Consider the following 27,093-nt stretch of genomic DNA (forward strand, 5'->3'; position numbering starts at 1 on the left):
AAAAGGCACTTAGAACAGTGTCTGGCACACAGCAAGAGCCATGTCAGGGTTTGCTCCTGTTATCAGCATTATTATTATCCATCCGACCAGAAACCCAGCAGTTTTCAGCTGCCACACAGCCCTTTAAATATGTTACCAGAGCTGTCTTGTCTGGCCATGCCTCTTCATCTCTACTCCTTTGATTTCTTCCTCATCTGACATGGCTTGGGTTGCCACTGTCCATTAGAAAACTATTCTCCAAATGTGATCTGCTGGGCATGGTACCTCCATTTCTCTGAACAATATAATTGACTACTTTCTTTTGTTCTGTACTATAGGCTCACATAGGGTTTCCACTCAACTAAAATCTCTGGGCCAGTGTTTCCCAGGGCACCCAGCAGATCAATCATCCAGTAAAATGCTTCAGGAAAAGAAGGTCAAATTAATTAAGGAAACATCGCACATTATATCCACCTCTTAAAATTCTTAAAATGCACGTTAACGTATTGAAAGCTGAGAGTGTCGTCAGTGAAGAAACACGTTAAACTTTGTTCGACCTCAGAATTTCCCAAACTAATGATTCAGTGATCCTAAGACCTTTATCTTCTTTTTTTTCAACTCATAAGGCTTGTGAACACAAGGCACTAATGCTCTGTTGGGCATGATGGGAAATGCTGTTCTCGGCTGCTTCCAGTGATGCCTCCATTCTGTACTTGTTCATTCGGGCTTTGTTTCCTTTCACCTCTCTCAAGGACTTTCCTGTTACTTTGAGCCCATTGTACAATCTCATCAATATCTCTAAGAATCCTGACTCTTAAGGAATTAGCCATTCTTCCCACCTTTGTGTAATTTTTACATTTTAAGACATGTGTTCTGTCTTCATCAAAAAGTCACGGGTGAAAATATCAGAGGCCAAGGTCAAACGTGAGCCACACCACTACAGCCTGCACCTCAGGTCAAGACAAATCCAGGATTCAGCCCTCTCTGGTTGCTCAACTCTGATTCTTCCCAGTTATCTTACCGTCTAGTGTCCACTACCTACGTTTTCCCATCTTGTACACAAAGACACAATGAGAGACTTGGTCAATAGAACTGGAAGTTTCAGCTACAATATGTCCTATAACAATCTCTTGCTCCACTGGTCTAGAAACTAACTTTATCAAAATAACCCTTTCTAGCTAGGAGACAAACCATTACAGAAAGACAGCAAATTGAGAAGCATTACTAATTTATTCCTATTTAAAACATGAGTTTATTGTTCCTTAATCTGAACCTCTATGTTTTTTCCTGACTTACGTTTAAATGATAGTTTGTTTAAGGATGGATTCAAAGACGTGATGCAGAGGAAAGAATTGAGGCTTAATACAGAAAGTGTAATAATAACACAGAGCTTCTGTTCCTTCCGGAAAACAGAAAAAAAATCTGACCATGAGTCAGCAACAAACGTTAGGGGTAAAAAATAAAAGAAGAAAAAACCCCACCATGTCTGTGATGTATAACTAAAGGCATATAGCAAGCACAGTGTAAGGAAATGAGCTCATTACTCAGTACTGTGCAAACCCTTCTTAGAAAATGGTGTCTAGTTCTGGTGCTACAGCCGACCCAGAACTTAGCGAAGGCTTGGCAGAAAGGCACAACGATAATTAAAGGGTTTGAAAGACCTATGAGAACAGCTTAAGGGAATTGAGATTATTTAGCCATGAAGAAAAAAAAGGGAATGAACAAGAAAGAGTGGCTGAAGGGGCGATTTAATAACAGTTTTCAATTATGTGAATGGCTCTTGCATAGGGGCCTGTGACCAGCTGTTCGATCCCTTCAGTGAGGGCAGAACAAGAAGAAACAGGCTTAAGCAGCATGAAGAATTCCGGCTGTAACTCATACGGAAGAATTTCCTGACGCTGAAAGTTGTTACAGCATTAGTGTAAATTACCAAGGGAAGCGATTGAATGTTCTCCTCTTTCAAAATACTACAGATTTTCTCCTGTGCTTAAAGGTTGGAAATTCTCTCAAGGTTCTTTCTAGCTCCTAAGATGCAAGATCCATCATTTTGGCTCTTTTAAAACTGCTCACCTAGGCCAACTGACGGCACTGAAGACAAGACATGGGGATTCACATTCTCATTCTGTTTCTATGTTTCATTTTTACTGCAAACCGTTCTGAATCCTAGTGGTAAATCCCTCTCCTTTTGTCTTGCAGTAAAGGAGGAAAGAATTAAAACCAGGCAAGCTTCTATAAAGATCTAACAGAAGTAGAATGAAAATGCAGCTAAAATTACATTTTGATCATCCTAGAAAAAATAAATAGGGATAGACTGGAAGGGTAGGAAGTTGTTGAGTTCAAATGACAGGTACGATGGCATTGGATTGAGACCATCCTTGCAGGTGCCATTATCTGCGGACATTCATATAGGCCTCCAGTATCTTCTCTTGGTATCAAGGAAGAGCTTGCCCTCACCCAGAAATGCCATTTTCAAACTATCTAAGCAAAAACTCTTAGAACGGGCCATTTAGCCCTGGGTTTTGTTTTTTGGTTTTTGGTTTTGGCAATACCTCCCTTTTCCTCTTCTATGGCATGTACACACAGAAAGCAAAGCTATCACAGCTCCTTCTGCTGTGATAGCCACAGGATGGAAGTATCTTGGGCTTCCACTCTTTCTCTGTTGGTCCTCACCTATCAGCGACTATCCATAGCACGGAGGCTAGGGGAAGGAATCAGTTGTCATTTCTGCTGCTCCGTTACAGCAGATCGCAGGGTGGCTTTACACGGATGTCATTTTAGCAAGGTACAAAGACAGTTAAAGGAATCCCAATACCTGGAATTTCTAGCCAAGGGATTTAATTACCAATATAGTCATTTCAAAGGGCTGTACGTGGCAAGTTTGGAGTTGGGAGATTTGTCGGGGTTCAGGATAACTTTTTGGTTTCTTTCACGTTGTGCTTCCCATAAGTCCTTGGGCACTGAAGGACTAGGCGACAAATGGCTGCCAGGGGGTCAACATGAACACTCATTTTTCTCTCAGGATAACGGTATCAATTGATGGCCAAAGAAGAAATGCGATGGGAAGATTCCTCAGCAACCCCTGCAGCCCAGCTACCATAAACACATATGTTGTTTTTAAGAGAAGGCAACTGGCATCTCAACTGTGAGGTTTTCGAAAAACCACGTCAATGCTTAATAAACTGAAAAAATTAGCATGAAGAGAAGTAAACTTTATGCAAGAGATTGTACCCGGGAGTTCTCAGATGATAAAAAGGAACTACCATCCCGGAAACAATACTTGCCTAAACCTCCTTGGTTTCATTCCTAGATTGCAGGTTATTTAAAGACAGGAATTATGTTTCTATACCCTCCGTAAAAGTTTGCTGAATTCGGTGACAGGTGGAAATTAAGCTGCAATGTGATCACAATAAATAAAAGGAAGGATTATGATATCTAAATGAGGTTAGAAGAAAAAAAAAAACTGCCTCGTCATCCTGAAGAGCAAACTATTGAACTTATAAGGGTTGTCTAAGGAATAGGAGACAAAATAAGTACATTCTCAAACTGCCCAATGTTTACTTTTAAATAGTTTTTAAAGGAAATGTCTCTCTGTTGGTTTGTCTGTTATGGTATCGCACACCAAAGGCTAACAGTCTATTTCTGGACTTGGAGGATATATTTAGAATGATCTGGCTTAAAATGGAGAAAAACACAAAATTCACACTGAGGGCCCTGAAGGGAAACTCACAGGCAGGTAGCTATGCTCTAGGTCAGTGCTTCTCAACCAGGGACAATTCTGTACCCTAGAGGACATCTGACAATATCTGGTGACATTTTTGGTAGTCACAACTGGGGTTGGGGGTATCCAACAACATGGGGGACATCCCCCTACAACACAGAATTATCTGGGCCAAACTGTCACTAGTGCCAAGATTGAGAAACTCTGCCCTGACGTTAACGTCTTACATTACCATGGTTCATTTGTCAGAACTAAGAAACCAACATGGGTACATTACTATTAACTAAACATCAGACTTCCCTCGGAGCTCGGCAGGGCACCTAACACGCAGGCAGCTATCCTCTACCACACAGAAACTGAGAAGCCAGAATAAGCCTGTTCAACTACTGATGGGGAGACAAAGGCCACGCTGGTTAATATAGTGCGGAGAGAGGAAAGGAAAAGGACTAATAAGTAAAAAGCCCCAAACTGGAAGTCACAAGGGAACATTCTCAAATGGTTTACCCTGATTTAAAATCAAGTTGCTTCCCAAATAGACAGCTCTATGCAATGTATTCCAGGACAAATAGCAGAAATTTACTTAATCATGGCAAATAATTATCCCAAGCAAGGTAAGGTGGGTCAGCTAGTACAGGAGTGTATGTGAGTGTATTTTCATGTTATTTAGTACAGTTCCTGCCCATTTAGGGGACAAAATAATAAATATATAAATCTTGAAAACATTCATATGTATGAATAGAATTTCCCAACATTCTTATGACATTTCTTATGGAAAACACTGGGGACAAACCACAGATTTTTAAAAAGGTTAATCTCTCCTTCCTGGCCATTTGTATTTGCTGTTTTCACTAGGAAAACGTCCCCTTCACAAATCCAAATAACCATTTCAATATTGCTGCCATTGTTAATCGGTAACGGCATTAAAAGCTGACAACCCAACTTTTCTGGCCCCGATTGTAAAAAGCCCTAGTGTTTGGAAAGATTTGAATTTAAATTGATCAAAAATGTTTTGTGAATTACAGTCTGTACACAAAGATTTAAAACCACAAGGAGAGTGGCTAGCCAGGGTCAGATGGTACAGGACAGGCAGTTCCTGACTGTTCCCTAAGCTGTTATTACAGTTTCTTTAACAACCTCGAAATCTACCAAGGGCATCAGTGGAATATTTTACATAAGAGGGAAGTCTGCACTAGCAACGAACATAAAAGGAGGAACAAGAACAAGTTGTAAAGAATATTAATAACCTTTCTTCCAAACAATACCAATTTTTATGAAAATCAAATGAGCGATAAAAAAAAATCTCCTATAAAACTATACCAAACCTACATGTAACAAATAAAGCAGAAGGAAGGTGCCATTTTGATCCTCTTAGACAGAAGATACTTGTGTTTTACCTTTGAGTTGCTAAGGAAAACTAGTGTAGGGACACAAGAGATCATTTCTACGAGGTTCCACATAGTGTGTTTTCACATCTTGCTCTGAGTCTATGCAACTTCGGTTCTGAGAGCAGTTGGTCTCATGTGAAAGGCCACGCTGTATGTACAAGAGTGTTTTCTGGATCTCATATCGCTATTACAAAACTTGATACCCAGAAAATCAGGTCAGACTTTGCTGATAATGACCAAGCTTTGAAATAAGTATGGTAATCCATTTCCCTTTCTGCCTTTTCCTAACTTTTAGCGTATAATCAAAGAAACTTGGGGGCAAGTAACTCTTGAGACAATCTGTTTAACTTCACATTACTGATGAAAAAAGGCTCAAGGAGGTTAAGGAAACAACTCAAGGCTACCTTTTATTTTAATACTAAATTATGCATGTTTAAAGTAGTCTTAAAAAGGGAAGACAAAAGTGATTTCCTACGGGAACACACAGGCTGATGTTCAAAATCCTTTGAATCTTTAACTTGCCTTAGAGTGCTAGAGACTCTGATAGCTAAGGAAGGCCTACCTGGGGCATTGCCCACGTACCAAATCTTGAACTGAACTCTCTGCTGCCTATTGAGAGCTCTCTGAAGGTACAAGTGAATACCCAAAAATCACTGCGATAAATGCATACTCACGTCTCCTCTGATCGCCTCCTTTCCCCCTTCTCTTTGGTATTACGTGTCCTTCCTCCCACCGTGAGATGCTATGGCATATCTGAGCTACATGGACCGATAGCTACAGGCTAACAGATACTCAAGTAGCAAAAAGGAAAAAAATGAAACAGAAAAGCCTACAAGTTTCTCAATCCTCATTAGCGCATTGCTCACCTTATAGGTTTTGGTCAACTTGTCGCTCCTACAAAAAAATTGGTTAATATGGGAAGGTACTTATTAGACGTATGTTTACATTGCCATAGGGGAAAAGGACTGTCAATGCTATGCACTGGCATCTTCAGCAATGCCATGGCAAAACTAGTATCCAAAGGCAGTTCAGTCAGAAGTCTCATTCTTTGCACATTCAAAATCACCTTGGATGTCCACAGTGATACTCGAAAACAAAGAGACGAGAGCAGTGGAACTCTTCTTTACAGAAGAAAACCAGCTAACACAGGCAGAAAGAATAGTAGAATTAGAAATCACTATTATGCAACTGCCAATATAATAATTGAATTAGAAAAGGATCATCAATGGAGGCTAAAACCATAGGGTGAACGGCTGTTAAGGAACGGGATATTCATAGGGTCTCAAAATATCACAAAAATGACCTTCTAATTACAAAGGAAAAAAGAAAGTTTTACAATGGAAATACCTGGCAGACACCACCTTAAGGTTCATAGCATTACCAATAAGAACAAAGTGTTATTTTGTCCCTACCGATATGAGGTAGTGGCAAGTACACAACATCACCTCCATCATCTTCTTCCCAAAGAATTTTAACCTGAATCTAATCATAAGGAGACAAGCGGAAAAATCCAGAACATGGGACATTCTTCAAGAGAACTGGCCCAGACTCTTCAAAAACGTCAATGTCATGAATGAAAAAACAAAACATGCGGGAGACTGTTTAGATTAAGTGAAAGAGACGTCACAAGCAAATGCAAGACACAAACCTTCACTGGCTCCTGGAAGAAAAGAGGCAGCTATAAGGAAGATTCTGGGGCAACGGGACAATTTCACTGTGGACTGCATGTTAGATGATATTACCGAATTGATGTTCAATTTGTGTGTGACGAGGGTACTGCAGTTAGCTGCAGAAAGTCCTTTAAAAAAAGATGCGTGGTGAAGTATTTAGGAGTTTATGTTTTATGTTGTAATGTCCTTTTGCTTTTAAACAGCAAAGGGGGGAAAATGAGTACGTGTGTGTACTCAAAGGCAGACATACATAAGGAAGCGAGGAGGAAGAGAAATAGAAACGGGAGAAGATGCTAACTAACCATGGGCTGTACAGATGTATGAGACATATGGGTGTTCGTTATACTGTTCTTTCAATTCTTCTTTATGCTTGAATTTTTTCCAAAATAAAACACTGGTTGGAAACCATTGTTTCTTCCAAATCAGCCTTACCTGGGGGAGGGCAAGGCAGGCAGGAAGGTGGGTAAGAGTGACTTTAATGACTGTGAAAGAGGAAGGGGAAATGGCATTCATGTCTATGGTAGAAAATGTGAGAAGCTCCTCAGGATTCGTTTTCTCAAAAAACACAACCCTAACACCCAACCGATTTCCTCACTGTTCTCTTAGCTTCATTGTTCCTACAGCATCCTCTCATACACTCTGCCTAGGTGTGCTTTTCCCAGATACCCAAGTGTGAATTTTCAGCCATAAAAATGAGTTTAAGAATCCCCACGTGGACAGACATTTTTCTGGTTTGAAATAAGCATTGAGAGGTCAAAAGTTGTGTTTGTGAGACAAGAAGTAAAAGACTTCCCATAACTGCGATCTTGGGTAGAAATCAAGTATTTTGTTTAAAGTCCTGAAGATAATGAGCAGGTTGGAGGCCAGCAGTCACTGCTCTAAATATTAATCAGGACGCTGAATCACCCATTAAAGCTAAAATCAGCCCACACAATAACACACAGCGATTACCCACTCTTCATTTACATGTTCAAGGACAACTGTCCACACTCAGGCTCTCCACTCCACCTGACTGATAAACCAATTAATGCCATCGCTCCAGGGACCATAAGAACAATTTTTAAAGCTATGCAAATCCTTAAGTATATTCAATGTTTCAATTAATTCAATTAGTTAATGCTAGGGAGTTGTTATTTAACAGAAAAACTTCACATAACAGTACAGATATTTGTCTGTAGATATCACGGAATATACTTTCTCAAGCAAGTATCAGGACACATTACGCTCGAGTACAAGAGCTAACGTAAAATCTTCCACCACTGCCGCCGACAGTCATTTAAAATCCAGTTCAGGAAAAGGCCACGGTCGTGCTTTCCAGGGACTGAGAGCAGGCGGGATGACAGAGAGCAAGAGGGAATTTTAGGGGCGATGGAAATGTTCTAGGTCTTGACTGTAGTGGCCGTGACACAACTATGCACATTCATCTAAACCCACGGAACCAACCACCAGAATAAATTTCACTATATTTTTTTTAAGTGTAGCTTTAAAAAAAAAGGCAGGAGAAAAAATTCTTTTTTAATATTCCATCAAACGCCCAACAAAAACCCCCAAACAAAAAACTCTAGCTGTTAGGTTAGAAGGTCAAGACACACTAAGGACCCTGGAGAAACAGGTAAGGATATCCCAGGGAGAAGTTTTGCACTTCCCTTCATTTTAAGTAATCTTTGTAGGAAGAACTTTCCATTAAAAAAAAATCAAATTACAAGCCAGTGACAAACATGGGAAAAAAGAAAACGGTAAATGTTGGAGTCATGTTTCCTTGTTTCTATGAGCTTTTTGGGTAAATTTCAATGTGAATTAATGGTGAACTGATAAAAGGGAGTCCAGAATACTCTTCCAACTAAAAGCACAGCTCTCAAAAATTTTTTTTTATTATTGGCACCTCTGCCTCAACTTTTGGAGAGAAGGAGGGAAGGAAGGAAGAAAGGAACGAATGAAGAAGGAAACTTTGGTCATAACAATGAAGTACTACTTTAGAAAGTTGAGGAGGGGAAACAGAATGACATGTGCTTTTCCCTGGCAATAAATGTATGAATGAAACAGGTTTCAACTACAACACAAACCTATCTTCAAAATACTAATGAAGAAAATATCCATCTCTCCACATTGGGAAGTCAACCACACAAACCACAACAAATTAAATGGATAATTATGAAGCCAAACCCACCAGAGCTTATAAGTAAAAATTTTAAAAAAGCAAACAACAGCAGTTGAAAACCAATAGTCAACTCAGATTGATAATACTCTGATAAAAGGTCTTTATTGTGGGCTGACTCTGTGGCTGAGTGGTTAAAGTTCTGCGTGCTGTGCTTCGGTGGCCCAGGGTTTGTGGGTTTGGATCCCAGTCAAGGACCTACACACCACTCATCAAGTCACGCTGTGGCGGTGAACCCACATACAAGATAGAGGAAGACTGGCACAGATGTTAGCTCAGGGCAAATCTTCCTCACCAAAAAAAGAAAAAAAAAAAAAGTCTTTCCTGAAAATTTGCAGGAATTCTACTTAACTGTCCATGAGCAGGCCTAGTAGTAGCTTGGTGTGGCTACCTCTGTTTCTGAATACCAAATTATAACAACTCTTAATAATATCTCAGTTACTAGTGAGTATCCATCAGTCCAGAAGGGGCATAAAAAGAATGTCGATGGAACCTAAGGGCCCATATTTTGATGACTCAACAAAAAAACAAAGGAAACCTAGGCAAAGTGGAACTTTTAGGAGTTATTTTAAGGATGGAAAATATAAAATGTGATCAATTGGCATGGGGAATGTTGTCAAACCGGTTAAGAAGTGTCCTGGCAATGGGAGTTTAACAGTTATAGAGAAAACAGAACCTCAAGAGTCTCTAAAACCTAATCTACGGATGCTCGGCCACAGATAAAAGGAACTGTGAATCTTGGTGGGATATTCTCTTGGTACATTTTATTTATTTATTTATTTTTTTGAGGAAGATTAGCCCTGAGCTAACATCTGCCAATCCTCCTCTTTTTGCTGAGGAAGACTGGCCCTGAGCTAACATCTGTGCCCATCTACTTCTACTTTATATATGGGACGCCTGCCACAGCATGGCTTGACAAGCAGTGTGTAGGTCCACACCCGGGATCCGAACCAGAGAACCCCAGCCTGCTGAAGTGGAACATGCGAACTTAACTGCTGTGCCACTGGGCCGGCCCCTCTTGGTACATTTTAGATAATCGTAGCTAGCAGTCAGTGAGTACGTATGATGTGCTGATCACAACTCTAACTGCTCTGTCTCTATGGGCTCATTTAAGTCTCACAACTACCCCAAGAGCTTAGGGGCCAGGAAGCTTAAGAAACGTGCCCAAGGTCACACACCCAGCAAATAGCGGAGCTCAGATTTGAACCCAGGCAGTCAGTCAGCTGCAGGGCCTGTGGGCTTCACCACTCTGCCACCTGCTACTCCAGATACTCTGGAGTGATTTATTATGTATATATGAGACATGTCCATATCCTTGCTCGCAGCAGTTGAGGCTGTAATTCATTCTCATTTCTATATCATTCTATATTACAACAACTGTGCATCGAGGATATTCATTTATGTCATATGAATATAAAAATCCAGAAGACAGATGAAAAAGCAACTTATTCATTTTGAATGCATACATACAACAGGAGGCAGAAAACAGATGTAAAATAAACAGATTTTGACACCCAAGCTCTTGCAGGTGAAGCGTATTGAATATAAAGTTGGTATACTTGATTCTATCTAAACAATAAAGTCCTTAAAATGTTTGCAGAAGGAGAGACGACAAAGACTGTCACGTTGGGGGGGGGGGGTGGGGGCATGGGGTGGGCACTTCTCAGGACACTGCCAAATCCCAATTTGTAGATACATGACTTTTCTGGAGTCACTTAAAAGCGTGAAGTTTTCCTATCTAAAAGGAAGTATTATTTGGTTTTATTTGAAGGTAGACTACACAACTGGAATTGGGATTAAAGTATTTTAAATAAAGATCGTGGTGTGGGTGTGTGTGTATGCATGTGTGCTGGGGTGGGGGTAGGGATGTTCACTTACCCACGTCATCCTCTTATAACCTTAAATTCACGTAAGGGATCACGTTAACACCTGCTTAGGCAAGTCCGGTACTGGAACTAGTTAAAGCCATCTATTTCTACTCAGACGGTTTAGCAGAAGGAAATACTAGCTTGGAACATCAGCAGCTCAGGCCTGATGTGTCATTCTGACGTGATATATGTGCGGGATGTAGACTATATTCATCCTGCTTCTCTGGGCTTTAGCTTTCTCATCTGAAAGAGAAGAGATGTGGCCCACCGCCAAGGTTCTTTTGGGCAGTGTGTGTGACTCATTGCCAGGGCAGGCCTGGCCTGACTGAGGTCCTAAGGGTGGATCTGCTCTGCCAACAGGAATGTTTCCGTGGATTACGAAAGAGGAACAACCTGATGATGGATGAATTGAAGCTGTATTTCTAAAACAAACTGGTTTCAAAACTTTACTTCCACTACTGCCCCAGAGGCAATCTCCCAGTAAATGTGTTGACTGCAGTCTGCTTCTGACGTAGAAACATATCCTACTGCCTTGTTTGGTATCAATAAAGATGCAACTGTCAAATCTATAAATTTATAGTGAATTTTCTTTTTTAATATCCACAGATATGCCTTCATTTCCTTGCCTACTGGATAATTCCTTGAAGCACCTATACTGATTTTTAAACAGGCAAAACATTTTATCTGGACTTGGCAATTCCTTTTCCTCTTTTAAGTTTTTTCCCTCAATTTTTTTTACTGTGGTAAAATACACATCCCATAAATTTTACTGTCTTAACCAGTTTAAGTGGACACTTCAACGATATTAAGTACATTCATATTTTGGTGCAAACATCACCACTGTCCATCTCCAGACTGGAGGGTATGGATATGGTCTGAGGAAACCTTGAAAAGATCATCCAGCGGGCAGTGCACATGAACACACATCTCTCTTCTGGCCCCTGCCAGGCCCTTGTCTGAATCAGAGGTTACATCTTTCTAACTGGACCAACAAAAGAAGTAAGATTTCCAGCTGGTGACAAGAAAACGAAGGAAATAAAAGGACTATATAGTCTGAAGTCATCGTCTCCCTCGGCGGTGCAAGGAATGCATTTGTAGGAGAGACAAGTACTTCACTGCCGTTTCCTTAGGCTGCTAGAAACAGCAGCCTTTGAGCACAAGCTTGCTAAAGGAGCCAGCCTAGCCCCATTCCCAAGGTCTTACACTTCAAACAAAGGGCACAGGGCATTCTCACTCCTGTTATCTCTCCCTACAGCAAACATCGCATTTTCATGCACTTGCGCACTTGCGAAAGAAAAGGCGACTGCCAGAGCACCTGGCTGAGCAGGGCCAGGACGGTGGGCATCGATTCTGAAGCAAGCATTCACAGTGGATCTGTTCAACCTGACTGCAAATTACTACAAAGCTGAGAGGATCCCCCAATCTAAGCAACATAAACCTTGCCTGGCTGTGTACATATAGAATGTGTACAACATTCCTACTAGAAACATCCAATTTGCCAATACTCAACTTCTTAAAATGAGGATTCCTCTTCCCCCCTAACTCTCGGATGTTCCCTGTTTTGTTATGGCATCTCTTATTCTAGCAGGGACCCAGAATAAATACGTATTATTTCCCCTTGGGAATGAGATAGTAAATGGGGAGTCAGGGGGTGGGGATGCCAGACTAGGAGTCCAACTCTTGCCCAGCTGAGGGACTTCCGGGGCACAGGTCAATTGTTTATCCGCTTAAACAACAACAACAACAACAAAAAGCCGAAAGCCTGCCTCTTCTCTTCTCCTCAAAAGGTTGGCGAGGATTAAATGAGAGAATTCATGTGAACAAAGCTAAAGTATTCTTATCAGTAGCAACAGTGACAATACTATATATAAGCATGGGAGGTAATATGGTAGGGAGAAGCCATTTCATGGTAGTGAAAGCAAACTGTGGGCGGTTATGGAAACAGATTAAGAAAGGTCTGAGAGTTAAATAGAGAAATTAGGATTTCTAAGGGTGGGGGTCACACAGTAGATCCATTTCTCTATAACCGGTACGAGAGCAGTAAGACCAATGAAAGGGCCAAGGGTGTGGAGAGGAGATTTGCTAAGAAGACAGTGCAATAATCTGTGCGTGTGATGAGAAGGCTTGAAAACAGTGGAAGAGTGACAATGAAAAGGAATTCAACCAAAGATGTTTCTTCCTCTGAAACAAAAAGTTAGCACTTTACTAATTTTCTTCTAATTCTAAATGGACAAAGAAGAAAATACAATAGTAGAGAGAAGAAAATAAAAACCACCTGTTACCACTCTTAATATCTTGACGGATTTCCCCCCAGTCTCACAAAAGACACTGCCAAGAGCTTGGAGACTAGCTAGCCAGGAAGCATTCAATAAATATGCGATTGAGTGGTGGGTTGAGTTCAAAGTTGTTTTTGTTTTTTTTTGAGGAAGATTAGCCTGACCTAACATCTGCTGCCAATCCTCCTCTTTTTGCTGAGGAAGACTGGCCCTGAGCTAACATCCGTGCCCATCTGCCTCTACTTTATATGCGGGATGCCTACCACAGCATGGCTTGCCAAGCGGTGCCATGTCCGCACCCAGGATCTGAACCAGCAAACCCCAGGCTGCCGAAGTGGAACGTGTGCACATAACCGCTGCGCCACCGGGCCAGCAAGCTCGAAGTCTTGACACCGAGAAGGGAGTGTTGCTATTACAGACAGGGACACAGTGAAACATAAGGCATGGGGTGAGTGAGGAAGGCAAGCATCCAGCTAAAAGATGCAACAGGCCGACGTGGAACAAACCTGGCTTCTGATAAGGGCACAGCACGAGGGAAAGTGGAGCCTCTGTTCAGCGGCCCCTTGTCCTGACAACCAAATTCAAGAGAGCCAGAGACTAGATCGTACGTATTCCCACCACAAAAAGAAAGGACAATTATGTGAGGTGACAGAGGTGCTCGCTATTGCTCCAATGGCAATCATAATATATAAATGTACCAAATCCATGTATGGTACACCTTTAATTTACACAATGTTATATGTCAAATATATTTCAATCAAAAAGAGAGAGAGAGAGCCAGAGTCTACAGTGAGGGTGGCAGTGGCTGCCTGATGATGATGGCAGTGGCGCAGTCAGTACTGTGGAGTGACAGGACAATGGCTCCAGTGGCCCTGAAGCCAGCCCGGCTTACTCTGCCACAGGAACTGTCCCTGAATAAAGATGACTGTCGGCCAGTTTGTGTTCTGAATGTTGCTCTCAACCCAAGTCACAATACACACACAATTGTGTATATATATATACTTATTATATATGAACATGTGTGTGTGAGTTTCACAACTGGAACATAAAAAGGAACAAAGTTCACTAAAGAGAAAACAACACTTAGGGAAAAAAGACCTCATGTCATTACAAGTTATTTTATGATTGGATTTTAAAAAAACCAAAACGAATCTGGACTACTGGGGCCATTAATATTCACTGTATGAAAGTTACTTGTGTCTACATTCTAGAGTAGAAATATTAATGCAGCCACATGCAAGAAACAAATCTAGAGGCAGTGACAGTCTGTTCATATTTTGGGGGATTTGAGTATGAGGTGAAAAAATGCAGTTATTTCTCCGTATCTATTTTACATTTACAGCTAATTTGCCATAATTTTGGCAAAGCAATGCAAACAGTAAATCCAACTCTACATACGTGGGCTTCTGATGCCTTTACTCAGTTTGCACAGTTAACTATTAAATGAACGCTCAAACTGCTTGAAATGTCTAAATATTCACAATGTTCTGCCCAGGAGGCCTTCTATAGTTTTATCCTAGTCTGTGGTCAAAGACTACATGCAGGTCTAACCCAGGTATCTCTACAGCTAGTCTGTTGTTAATGGGATTAGACTGGATTGAGAAACCCCATAAAAGAAAAAGAGCTCTTAGCATTTTTTAAAAAACCATGACAACACTGTGAATAACGTGATACTGCAAATATCTCACTCCTTCAGCGCTAGTGGTAGTGCAAATAGAAACAACTTTTCACAAAGAGCCATCTGGTAATATGTATTAAAAGCCATAAAACTGTTTATATCTTTCAGTCTAGTAATCCCATTCCTGACGTTTTAACCTAAGGAAAAAACTTCAATCAAAGAAAAGAGCTGAGTGCATAAAGATGTTCATTGCAGCATTACCTACCTTATCAAAAAATAGAAACAACCTAAATGTTGATCACTGGAGCGCTCAGGCATTTGGGAGGAAGAGGGTGTTTCTGGGGGCACTGATTATGGTGTGGAGAAGGCAATGGGGCAGGATAAGAAAGAGAATGGATGGGGCCAGCCCAGTAGCGTAGCGGTTAAGTTTGCTTGCTACGCTTTGGTGGCCTGGGGTTCACTGGTTCAGATCCTGGGTGCAGACCTACACACCACTTATCAAGCCATACTGTGGGCCGTCCCACATATTAAAAAAATGGAGGAAGATGGGCATGGATGTTAGCTCAGGACTAATCTTCCTCATCCAAAAAGAAAAAAGAAAAAAAGAAAGAGAATGGGCAAGAGTGTGTCGAGCTCGGAACAGACATTAGTAGAGTACAAACTTCCAAGCTTGTTATAAGACTATGGGAAGTCGCCATCCAGGCCTTGGAAGGGTAGAGGAATGTCAGAGCTACAAAAGGAAAACTTTTTTTAAAAAAATGATAGGTATGTCAACTATTTACCAACAGCCCTTGAAAAGGAGGCTATAATGATAGAATTAGGTTAAAAAAAAACCTAAGAGACTCACCTATAAAGGTCATTTTCTTTTTTTTTGTTTTAAAGATTTTATTTTTTCCTTTTTCTCCCCAAAGGCCCCAGTACATAGTTATGTATTCTTCGTTGTGGGTTCTTCTAGTTGTGGCATGTGGGACGCTGCCTCAGCGTGGTCTGATGAGCAGTGCCATGTCCGCGCCCAGGATTCGAACTAACGAAACACTGGGCCGCCTGCAGCGGAGCGCGCGAACTCAACCACTTGGCCACGGGGCCAGCCCCCCATTTTCTTTTTTTTTTAAAGATTTTATTTTTTTTCCTTTTTCTCCCCAAAGCCCCCCAGTACATAGTTGTATATTCTTCGTTGTGGGTCCTTCTAGTTGTGGCATGTGGGACGCTGCCTCAGCGTGGTTTGATGAGCAGTGCCATGTCCATGCCCAGGATTTGAACCAACGAAACACTGGGCCGCCTGCAGTGGAGCACACGGACTTAACCACTCGGCCATGGGGCCAGCCCCCCCCTTTTTTTGGGGGGGGGAAGATTAGCCCTGAGCTAACTGCTGCCAATCCTCCTCTTTTTGCTGAGGAAGACTGGCCCTGAGCTAACATCCATGCCCATCTTGCTCTACTTTGTATGTGGGACGCCTGCCACTGCATGGCATGCCAAGCAGTGCCATGTCCACACCCGGGATCCGAACCGGCGAACCCCGGGCCGCCGAGAAGCGGAACGTGCACACTTAACCACTGTGTCACTGGGCCGGCCCCTAAAGGTCATTTTCCTATTTACAAAGGATTTCTACGGCTGGAGATTTATTTCCTCCCTCACGGAGGCACCGAGAACTCCCTTCCCTCCCAGCACCTTAGCGACCATGCTTAGTAACCCTGCTGCAGAGGTTTCTTTTCCCTCCTCTGCACCATCCTCTCTCCCCAAACCCAGAGTTCCAGAAGCCATTACCCACAGAGGTATCAAATATCAAAAATCCCCTACCTACCTGCCTGCCTACAGAAGAGCTAATGTGAGAAACTGAAGTTTCGTGGCGTTTAAAATTAATTTCTAAAACACAAAAGAATAAATATATTACTTAAGAAGGCGAATAACTTACAAATTGGAAGCAGCTCCTGACACTTGGTTCAATGTTGCTGCCCCCGAAGGATGCAACTTCACCCAACTGCCTTGGGATCTGGATAGAATCATGCAGAAGGAGGCCCAGCCTACGCTGGTCGCAAAATCCTGTTGAACTTGCCACTTGCTTGAAAAGGTCTAAAAAAGGAAGAAGAGAATTGCAACAATCAAAAGCAGCACCAAGTAAATGCTAGCAGAACCTAACAACCAACTCAATGCCCGTACCAGTTCTCGAGAGTCGCCAATATTCCCCCAGAGAGGGGTTCCTTCTACTGTATGCTAATCTGGACATTTACTTTTATGGATCAAGTTAAGCATCACTGTGTATATATGAAGTGTGCCAACTTTCAAATAAACTACAGCCCTGAAAGAAATGAGAGTTTACATACAGTCTTGATACCTGAATTTTTCCTAAGCCAGAACACAACGTCTTGGGAAATATATTTTATATAGGACATAACCATTATCATAAAATAAATGTCTTAGCATTAAGAAGCATGTAACTGGCCCAAAGCACCATCCCTTTAGAACATCAGAGATGAACAAATGGAGCGACATTGGGACTTCTTTATGAAGTCACAAGATCATTGAGTTTCTTGTATGGGTTCCCACAGGATGCTATACATATTTGTAAGTAGCTCAAATCACTTTACACTGTCACTGATTTAATGTGGGTCTGTCTTTGCAGCTGAAGAATGGTATCTCCTTGAGAGCAGGACCATATCTTGGTCAACTGTGCACCAGAAGTGTCTAGAGCAGAACAGCAGTACCTGGAGGACTGCAGGTTTCCAATATACATGGGTTCACAGAATGAATGAACACACCAAACACCGGCAATGTCTGTTTTGTTCTCAGAAATACAATAATTTTAATCATACCTTGTATTTAAATAAAAGCTGCCAAAAAAGTAAATCCAAGGAAGCTTTTCCTACTCATAAGTCACTTTAAACTCTAAAAAAATAAATATTTTAGTGAGATATCTAAGATGGCAATAAGCAAATTGAGATCTCACACACAGCCTTCTACCATCTCTCCAACACACACCCAGATGCTTTTTCAAAATTATGAATTATTTTCAAATATCCCAGTTTGCAGTTAATATTTTTGTTTCGCTGGCCTCAAAACATGTTCCCTCTTAGTAGTTATTTGAAACAGACTTGAAACTCCCTTAATGATTGAATTTAGTATGACAATATGCTGGTACTATACCATTGATAAGGCTGGAGTGAGGATAAGCTAGCCTATAACACACAACCACAATATTTACAGGAGGAAAGCCCATAGAACTATTGTATTTTATCCAAAATACATTTTTAAGTGGTTAACAACACAAGCTGTTGGTTATTTTTCTTTGGTTCTTAGAATGAGGAAACTCAAGTGGAAACTATATAAAAGTGAGAGCTAAAAGGGCTTGTGTATTTTGTGGCTTGCGCCTAGGGGGGCAATGAGCAGTCGGACACAGAGTGGCTTTGGAGGAATTCCATCTTTTACCTCCTGCCCTTCCTTAAGCTCAGCACATTGCCTCATCCCTGAGAGGCTAGGCCTTAGGCAAAAAGAGAACAGACAAGACAGACTAGGTTTGTTTAACATTCCTACTGAAAAGATTTCTTATAAGCACTTAAGGGGGAAATACGTACAGCCCTTCACAGTGGGAATGAATGGTTACTCATCTCAACCATCACTTCTATAGCATTTGCTTTTAATTTGGGATTTACAAATTTTAAGCAGAAGAACCCAACGGTCAATCAAAAGGAAATTCTATAAGGTGCTATTTACCCTGTAAGAAATGGCAAGCTGTCTCTCCAATAATAAAGTTAACCATGTCACAGAATTGGAAATGTCAGTACAACCTGCAGTAAGATGATCATAAAATAAACAATGTTTCCTGAAGGTGAATGCTAGATAGGACTCTTTAAAAAAAGACTCCAAAGAGGAGGCAAGCGCACGGATTAAACCTTTATTTTTTTTTTTCTGCCTTACACAAAGGGGTTAGGAAATCAGACTTGATCCTTTAGGAACATGTGTTTTATTCAGACAGAGTCAAGGTAATGTAAAAGAACACTTGAACTGGAGAAGTTAATCCTCATTCTCTATTTAAATACCTGCAATGTAATGTTTGACAGGGCACAGCACAAACCAAGTTTTATGACACTCTAAAAGCAGTTCTGCATCTTACACGGAGAATCTGCTGACAATTAAGAACACTATGTCACTGCCCGTCCAGGACTGCGGTAATTAGCCAACGTTAATAAAAGGATACAGAGTTCACACCCGTGACTTACATCTGTACTTGTCTTCCAAATGTGCTTTACACAGAGAAATGATGCCAGTTTTAAAAGACAGGACCCGGATCCTCCCCGTTCGTCCCCTATTACAAATAATCAAAGCAGAAAATAATTAGTGACACTTTACCAGATGGTAAACCTTTCTCAGTTTAAGAAAAAATCCTTGCATATGAGAACTCTATTGACCACTGTTTTATTAAGATTGTTAAGAACTTGTCTGAGTTCCTTATCTACTTGGCTGATGACGTAGAATGCGATGGAAATTTGACCAATGAACATTTAGCAAGTTTTCAATTCTGCAAAGCCCTTACTTGAAGTCTAAGAGTTGCTCTACATAAAATAGGAAAAAATATCCTCCTATTCATCCACAGAGAGTCACCTGGGTTTAAGTTGGTAAGTGGAAGAATTAATATTCTGCACTAAGCTATTTTGGTTACTGAAGGAAATTACGTACTTTGGCTATTGAAGCCAAAAAAACTGCCAGCAACTAACTGCTCTGCTCTCTTCAAGACTCGTAGATTTCCATCAGATTGCCCCTTATTGAGAAGAAAATGAATCACTTCAGGCCATATGACACATAATATAAAATATGAATGTTTATCTCCATAAGAGAAATGATACACTCTATTAGAGAGCATTCAAATAGATGATCTTAAAGGGCAATTTAAAAATAACCTACTGCTGTATCAGTGTTTTAATATAAGTGCGCTTTCACTTTTATTACATTTAAAGCTGAAATAAGCATATATCAGCATAACAAATTTATTAACAAGTTCATTTTATCCATGGGAAAAGATTAAAAATAAAAAAAAATTTTTTCATTTGGTAGCAAACGTCTTTCAATAATTTTCAGCTTTTATTTGTTACGGAAAGCAACTGAACCCTAGAAGTCTGTTAAAAAAAAAAAAGATTTTAGAATAATTCTCCCACCTAGCACTTAGAAATTGCAAAGGACTGGTCCCCATTGTGGTTATTTTTGGTGAACAATATGCTCAACTTTCAACTGGTACAAGTTACTAAATCTCTTAGTCAAACAGAAATCCTGGATCTTAATGCATTAACAAAATTACTGTCACTAGAAGATGTTATCTCTTCTTTCTCCAAAAAAGGCAAATCAGAGTTTAACAAATAGACTTCATATAGTAAACCAGGTCCTCCAGGAGTTAAAATTGCCCCCAAATAATTTTCAGGCAACTGGAAGGGAAGATATAGACTTAGAATCCATTCATACGTCACCTGCAAAGAAAATGGTACCAAAATATACTTGAGGAAAGACCTAAATACAAACACTTACCCAAGCAAATGTAGGTGTAACCCAACCCACAATTAAAACCCAATGTGTTCAAAGGCTTGGTAGATAATTATCAGATTGCAATAGCCAGGTGATCTTGGAATTTAAAAAGCAATACTTTATCAAAATAACAAAGCAAAAAAGGTATATATTTTAATCCAGCAGGTGGGAGATGTCTACAACAAAGGCAAAAGAGTTGACACGCAACTCCTTTCGGAAAGCTTTCCCAGACTTCCAAATGGGGCTACGTTCTTGTTGACACGTGAAACAAGGCATGTAAGAATTTTGAGGTCTAAGAAGAATTCAGTCAAAATTAAGACTAACTCCTTCTGCTCGCTTCCTCAACTGTCTTCATTAAGTTCAAGACAAAAATTAGAAATGGGGCTCTCTCCTGTGTGCAATTCCGAAGAAATGAATGAGTGCTCTCTAAGAGAGAGTGATGAATGGAGGGACCAAAGTGAAACTTCACAAAACATTGTTCAAAAGAAACCTCCTCACTTTGAGGAGCTGAATTGGCAGCGTTAAGGGCTCGTTTTCATTTTGTTTGGCTTATCAATTCATAGTCTTCCCCCAAAATCTTCTGAGTATCGTCTAACACTTCTCAGATCTGGTGATAGGTATGCCGACATCTCGAGGAACGCATCCATTTCCGCCAGGGAGAGGGAGCCCCCCAAAGTAGACGGAGAAAGCCAAAATACACAGGCAAGAAAGGGAAAGAACCAATGGCTACGCGTTGACTCACTCTCCGATTTGAAAAATGAACATCCCAGGGTGTTTATTTTCTAATCTGAGAGCAATCTACCTTCTAGCTCTACCTCCCAGCTTATCAAAATATTTTTCAGCTCCAATAAATGCAGAAACGATTTATCACAGGGACAACATTAGGTCACACAGCTTCACGAAACTTTCATCCTGAGGCCCATATTTCTAGACTGGGGCCCTGTTGTGATGCTAATTACACCGTCACCATTCTGTAAACTAAGCCTCCTCTGGCAGAGTCTGAAAAAAGCTTGCCATACGTACGTGTCATAAACGTTCAGCAGCCAATTGAGACACATATCCACGCAGAGAGGGACGTTGACCAGATTGCTGTGCTCTTGCTCCAGGCGATCATAAATAGTGGTCAAACAATTAATGATCTGCAGGATATCCATGGGCTGGTCATTTTGTTTGAGGTTGTGCTGGTCCAGGGCATCGCACGCAGCTGACAGGCTCAAGAGATCCACTGCAAAAGCCACATTAAAACCACAAGTGATTCCAAGGGGAAAAAAATCCTCTTTTCACTACTCTTCCTTTTCCTTTGAGAATCTTGGTAGGGCTGGCTCGTACCCTTTAGTAAACACCAGACCCGAACCCTCCCCTCTTGAAAGTGTTTTGTTTTCATCCCTCAGCTCTAAATTTGATGATCTGACGCGTATTCAGGATCTAAGCATGTTCTCAGATGTCCCTGGCATTGAGTGAAGATGTGAGCAAAGAGACAGTTCCCATTCCTGAAGTCTTGGGGAATATTTGAGAGTTAAGGGTACCTGTAATGTTCTATGTGAACGGGGTCATTTCCACTTGAATCAGAAAAAACCTGTTTTACTAGAGATTTCCTACGAGTTCCTGATAATACTTTCTTGTACAGTCATGCGTCACTTAATGACGGGGCTACCTTCTGAGAAACGCATCGTTAGGTGATTTTGTTGTTGTGTGAACATCATAGGGTGTACTCACACAAACCTAGATGGTAGCCTACTACAAACGAAGGCTATTAGGACTAATCTTAAGGGACCACCGTTGTACATGCGGTCTGTCTGTCATTGACTGAAACATTGTTATGCGGCGCATGACAGAATTAGTATCAGACAAGGTCAGTTTGATTAATCTGTGTGGTTAGGGTTGTGTAAACTCCATTTCCAGCTATGCATTTATAATCATTAAGCCTTTTTCTCCTTGAAATATCAGTCACCTCACAATCTCTCTGCTACCTTAACATTAGGAAAAAAAAAACAATCAACGTCACTAAAATTTTCTGTAGAAAAACTACAGTAACGGCATAATCTATCCAGTTTTCAGACCGAGGCTCACTGACTTCTCCTTTTACCTTCAAATTGTATTTTATAATGGACTTTTCAAGTCCTCTAAGAACTTCATAAGATAGGAGTGGGGAGGAATCCCTTGGTCTGAGGCGGTATTTAATCACATACCGAAAGACAAAAATGCAACAAAAGTGCAACCTCAACCTTGTCCAACATCAGCAAATTGCAAGCTTTATTCCCAAGTGTCATGGAGAGACGCTTTTCTCTAAAGCCAATTTATTAGCCAAATTGCAAATGCAACAACATGGCTTTTATAACACCTGATACACCTAAGCTCTCGTCTGAACTCTCAGTCCTTCGAGAGAAAGAATCAATAGTAATTAAGGAAATCTCTCACACATCTAGGGGGAGGGGGCAAGACAATTATAAATGTAACCGCAGATAAACGTGGGCCATCCCAGTCGGTGAACAGCTTGTCCAATACTAAACACACAAATTGAAGGCTTTCATGTACTTTACTTGTTATTTGCAGCTAGTTCTAATTAAATGTTAATGGAAAATACCCACAAAAATAGTGATTAATACCTATGTATGTTAATGCCTATGTAGCGCATGTTTTTCTCTTTTAAAAAAGCATGAAGGAGACCTGGTGGTGGAAGCAGGCGGTTTTTTCTTTATCTTTCATCCTTTCATCCTAGGGAGTAAAGCTCTGTGCCACCCTGGACGAGCCCTCATCCTACGAAAGCAAAGACCCCACTCCTTTTGCTTAAAAACACTCTCAAGATTAAGAAATAACCTCTTTACATGGGAGCCGAGACTTTGTTTAAAGCAGCAGAAAGGTACGTAACTTGATCTGAGAGGGAGACAGGTAGGGAAAAGAATAACGAATTAAAAAAACAACAATGCAAACAGGCACGAGGAGGGGAAGGCCGAGCAGGGACTGCGTGGGAGACTGGAGAGAGGTTCAGGGACATGAGACTCAAACTTCCATTCTCTCTTCTGTGTGCTTGACTTCCTCCGAGGACACCCTTCTAGACGCAGGCAGTGAGAACATTTAGAAACACAGCACACCATTCCCATTAGCGGAAGAGAGGAATGGATTTCTTCCAAAGACCAATATTCCCAACATGTTTATACACTAAAGGAAGCTACAGGCGGTTTGCAGTTTCTCTATTATTTTCTTTGTGTTACTCTGCCTTAATCATTACAAATATTTTGCTTAATATCCAAGGATATAAGAACTAACAAGTGAGAATTTTTAGACTCCCTTTTGTATTTGGAGTCTAATTTACTGGTGTGATGGAAACAAAGCAACCAACAGCAAAATTGCACGAATTCCTTTTTATCGGGTCTATCCTGATCTCTGTACAGGTGAATGTGTAACACACAAAACAGAAAATTTGGAGTATAAATAGCTCCAGACGGAAGCAAAGCAATTGCTCTGAAATAACAGGAGCAGATGATGACACAGTTAGGGGAGAAATACTGTGTGGTGTACTCTGCTAAAACCGGGTATGGTTAAACACAAGAACGATCTACCACAGAAGATGGGACAGCACATTTCTCAATACAAACATATCAAACCGAATTCCACTTTCAGGGAACAATTTTTAAAAGACTTCTATTTAGGTATACATGGCTGATACTATGGACTTGAAAAACATGAGAAAATCAATAGGGACAATTTCATTGCCACACAGACATACACTTAACTGTTCAAAAAGGAGCATCTTAAAGAACACATTGAGATTTTTTTGATGAAACATTAAACATAATGATTAGCTGTTTCTAGAAGCCTCAACAAGCAACTGGCAGACGCAATTCTGTGAAACTATCCTTTCACCTCAGGCTAGGAATTTCCATTAAAAAAAAATATCTCCATGCGTTAGTGTATTCACTAGGAAATACATTTTAAAGTTATAGAAAAACCCAAGTATGTCCTAATATACCCTCTCTTTCAAAAAGTATTTTTACAGTAGAGGATGCTCTAGGTTTTGAAACCATGGAAGAATAGGGACCATTTGGTGAGGACCCTCCTGCATGAGGGCTGTGGGGGTGAGAGAGGGTGGGGACAGAACAAAAATGACTGGCTCTCCAGGATGCTCTTTGCTGTGCAGAAAAAACAAAAAATAAAGGTGGGGGATGAGAGAGTGGGACTGAAGCACAAGGATCCCATTAATGGTACCTGAGGCTCTGGATGTCTGTAATCATCCTCTCAACATTCTAGGTCCAAATGCTAACTCTATTCCTCTATTCCTTTCTACATATGCCACAAGGGAGGAGCTGAGGCAATTTTCTTTTTGGTCTTTTACAGAATCATAGGCTCTAAGAACTAGAAAGCACCTTCAGAATCATTTTGCAGTTGAGAAAACTGAGACCAGAGATAAGACTTGCTGCGGGTGTTATGGCAGGACACCCAGGTTTTCCAGTTCCTCACGGAGGTACATACCGAAAAGCAGAAAGGTGGATGGCAGAAAGTGTCCTAATAGACTTCACAGAAAAAAAAAAATCATTCCTCATTCCCTACTAGTAGTAATAGTCGGAGAAAAAAGAAACACCAAAACATTGGTGAGAATACAAGTCCCATGGTGCCCACACAACCCCAAGCTCATCCCATGGGTCAATCTGGATACTGTGTTAATATAGAAATAATCCTTCACCTAATTAGCGCAGACAGAGCCAGAGGGCGTCGTGATGGGATAACTGCTATGTGTTTGCTGACTTTTTTTTTGCCCAGGCAGCAGAAGGCGGCTGTGGGAAGAGGAGGCTGTCGGTGACATCGGGCCATTCTATCGGCAGCTTCCGCTTCACACTGAAGGACTTTCCAAGCAAATCTTTGCCCAGCAAGAAAGTCAGTGTGCTTTGATGTCGTTATCTGTGCTGCAAGGGTTAATTCTAGAGGTTCTGGAATTGGCATGAGATGTTCTGCTAAAATAGCTATACAATGCAGAGCCTAGATCAATGCAATGAAAAGAAGCGACTTACTGTGTTGATGTGTAGCCATGGTTACATGTTATCACTATTCTTTATTGCTAGCAGTAACGCTGGCCATTTTTACCCGATCTCAGTGAGACCCGTGGAGGCCACTGGGTTTGGGACTGGCTACGTAGGAAGAATATGCCCAGGATACCAGCAGGCTCTAAGGAAACCTGGCTAAGACTCCAATTACGCTCCTTGGTTTCCAAGGATGTGGCTTGTGCTCACATCGGTGGTTCCTGGTCTGAGAGAAAGTGCATCCTGGTACGGCCCTTACAGAGAGAGAGCACTTGGGGCCAGCACCTGGGCTCTTGGACCCTATGCCCTGAGGCAGCCTGTGGGTGTGACGCAGAACCTCATTTTAATGTTTTTTGGTATATTGTAGCCTTTTCCTGTAATGAACTGTAGATTTCTAAGAACTGTCATTTGGGTTCTGTGAGTCTTCTTTAGCAACTGAGCCCTAACTGCCATGGCCAGTGCAATCAGTGTCAGAAGTGAGATTCTTTAGAAGACCTCCAATTCATCCTTAGCCAAAAATATGGCTAAGGTATTATTTCAAAAGATAAAAAGGTGATTCTGATAAAAGAGATGAAAATGAACCATTGCTGGTTGCCAAGCTACCCCTGGTTTGAAGTAGCACACGCTTTGAAATTGGTTATCAATAATACAACGTTCTAGCAGCATCTGGAAATGGTAGAACCTGAACTTCAGGAGCTAAGAAAATGGATTAGAAGGGAATTGCAAACTGATGGCAGGACTGCTAAAAATTCAGTTCCTTGGTTGCATCAGCAAAGCTGAGTTCAGGATCTCCTTCGGCTGAGCTTCACCCTCTCTGGCCTGCAGGTGGAGTTCCAGCCAAAGGAACCTGGGCAACTGTCACTTTTGATAAATGGGCTACATCTGTGAGACCAATTACAATTAAAAAGATAATTCAAGTGGGGAATTTACAGGTGTTCCCTACTGCGCCACAGTTTTCTTCTTCCATGCCATACCCAGTAGTCCTTGGACTGGGGCGACAATTAAGAGTCTCAAAGGCTGGTAATATTCCAAGACAAGATATTATGGCTATTAGTTGAAACATAAGTGCAAGAATTCCACAGGGATTGATGGAATGGATTACTCCTTCCCCACACCTCGCCCAGCGGGGGCTGTCGCAAATGTTTTGTTGCCTAGAGGACAAGATAATACCTTTCTTCTGTACTGTTCCCATCTGACCCTTTACCATTGGGAAGAGACTGAAGCCGAAGTCCTGGCATGTCGTCTCTTGCCACCAGCTAAATATGGACCAGCCCAGTGGCTGAACCCAAAGGACATACTTCTTGTGTGGGCAGAGGTCTGGATTAAAATTAATGATGAGGAAGAAAGGCAAGATTGTTGTCAAAGGGAAGAAAGCCACCAAATGGGTTTTAAAAAGGGAAAATCTAACATAATGTTGATGCCTAGAAAGAGGCTTAAAATAAGAGAATAATATACTCCCTCAGCTATGACTCAGATGTCCTTTTAAAGAGCCAAGAAGTGAAGAGGACAGCGAGCCAATCTACTGAGCACACTGGATGAAGAGATGAGAGTTCTGACTGCAACTATGACTCCACGGACCAATATTAAAGTGGCTATGTCTTCTGGTTCTTGTCTTACAGGATATATCTATCTGTCATTAAGGGCCTGTGTTGAAAAGTACCCTGCGGGAATATTTACCCAGTCAAATCTAGAGACCCCTGATTTATAATAATCTGAATGAGCATTGTGTGGCCATTAACTATGATGATGAAGGTTTAAGAAAGGTATTGGCTATACGGCAGAAAGTTTATATGCTATATGTCTCATCAGTCACAATATTATGTGTAGAAAAAGTGGTTATTTGCCCCGTTATTGTGTGAGGAAAGCCACAAATGGGTGGAGGAACAAATGGAACACTTGGA

At 41.1% G+C, this 27,093-nt stretch overlaps 1 protein-coding gene across 16 annotated transcripts in view; it reads right to left on the minus strand.

The window, feature by feature from the left end:
* DMD (dystrophin) overlaps positions 1–27,093 on the minus strand; it is a 2,264,041-nt gene that overhangs the window by 67,990 nt on the left and 2,168,958 nt on the right. For all 16 annotated transcript variants that reach the window (XM_070604303.1, XM_070604310.1, XM_070604305.1 and 13 more), the window contains 3 exons: positions 21,201–21,402; positions 18,884–18,969; positions 16,582–16,739 (listed from right to left, as the gene is read on the minus strand). In XM_070604303.1, the coding sequence (XP_070460404.1) occupies positions 16,582–16,739; positions 18,884–18,969; positions 21,201–21,402 (446 nt within the window). The remainder of the gene's footprint in view (positions 1–16,581; positions 16,740–18,883; positions 18,970–21,200; positions 21,403–27,093) is intronic.

Source organism: Equus przewalskii, chromosome X, assembly GCF_037783145.1.
Source record: "Equus przewalskii isolate Varuska chromosome X, EquPr2, whole genome shotgun sequence".
Taxonomy (NCBI): Eukaryota; Metazoa; Chordata; class Mammalia; order Perissodactyla; family Equidae; genus Equus; species Equus przewalskii.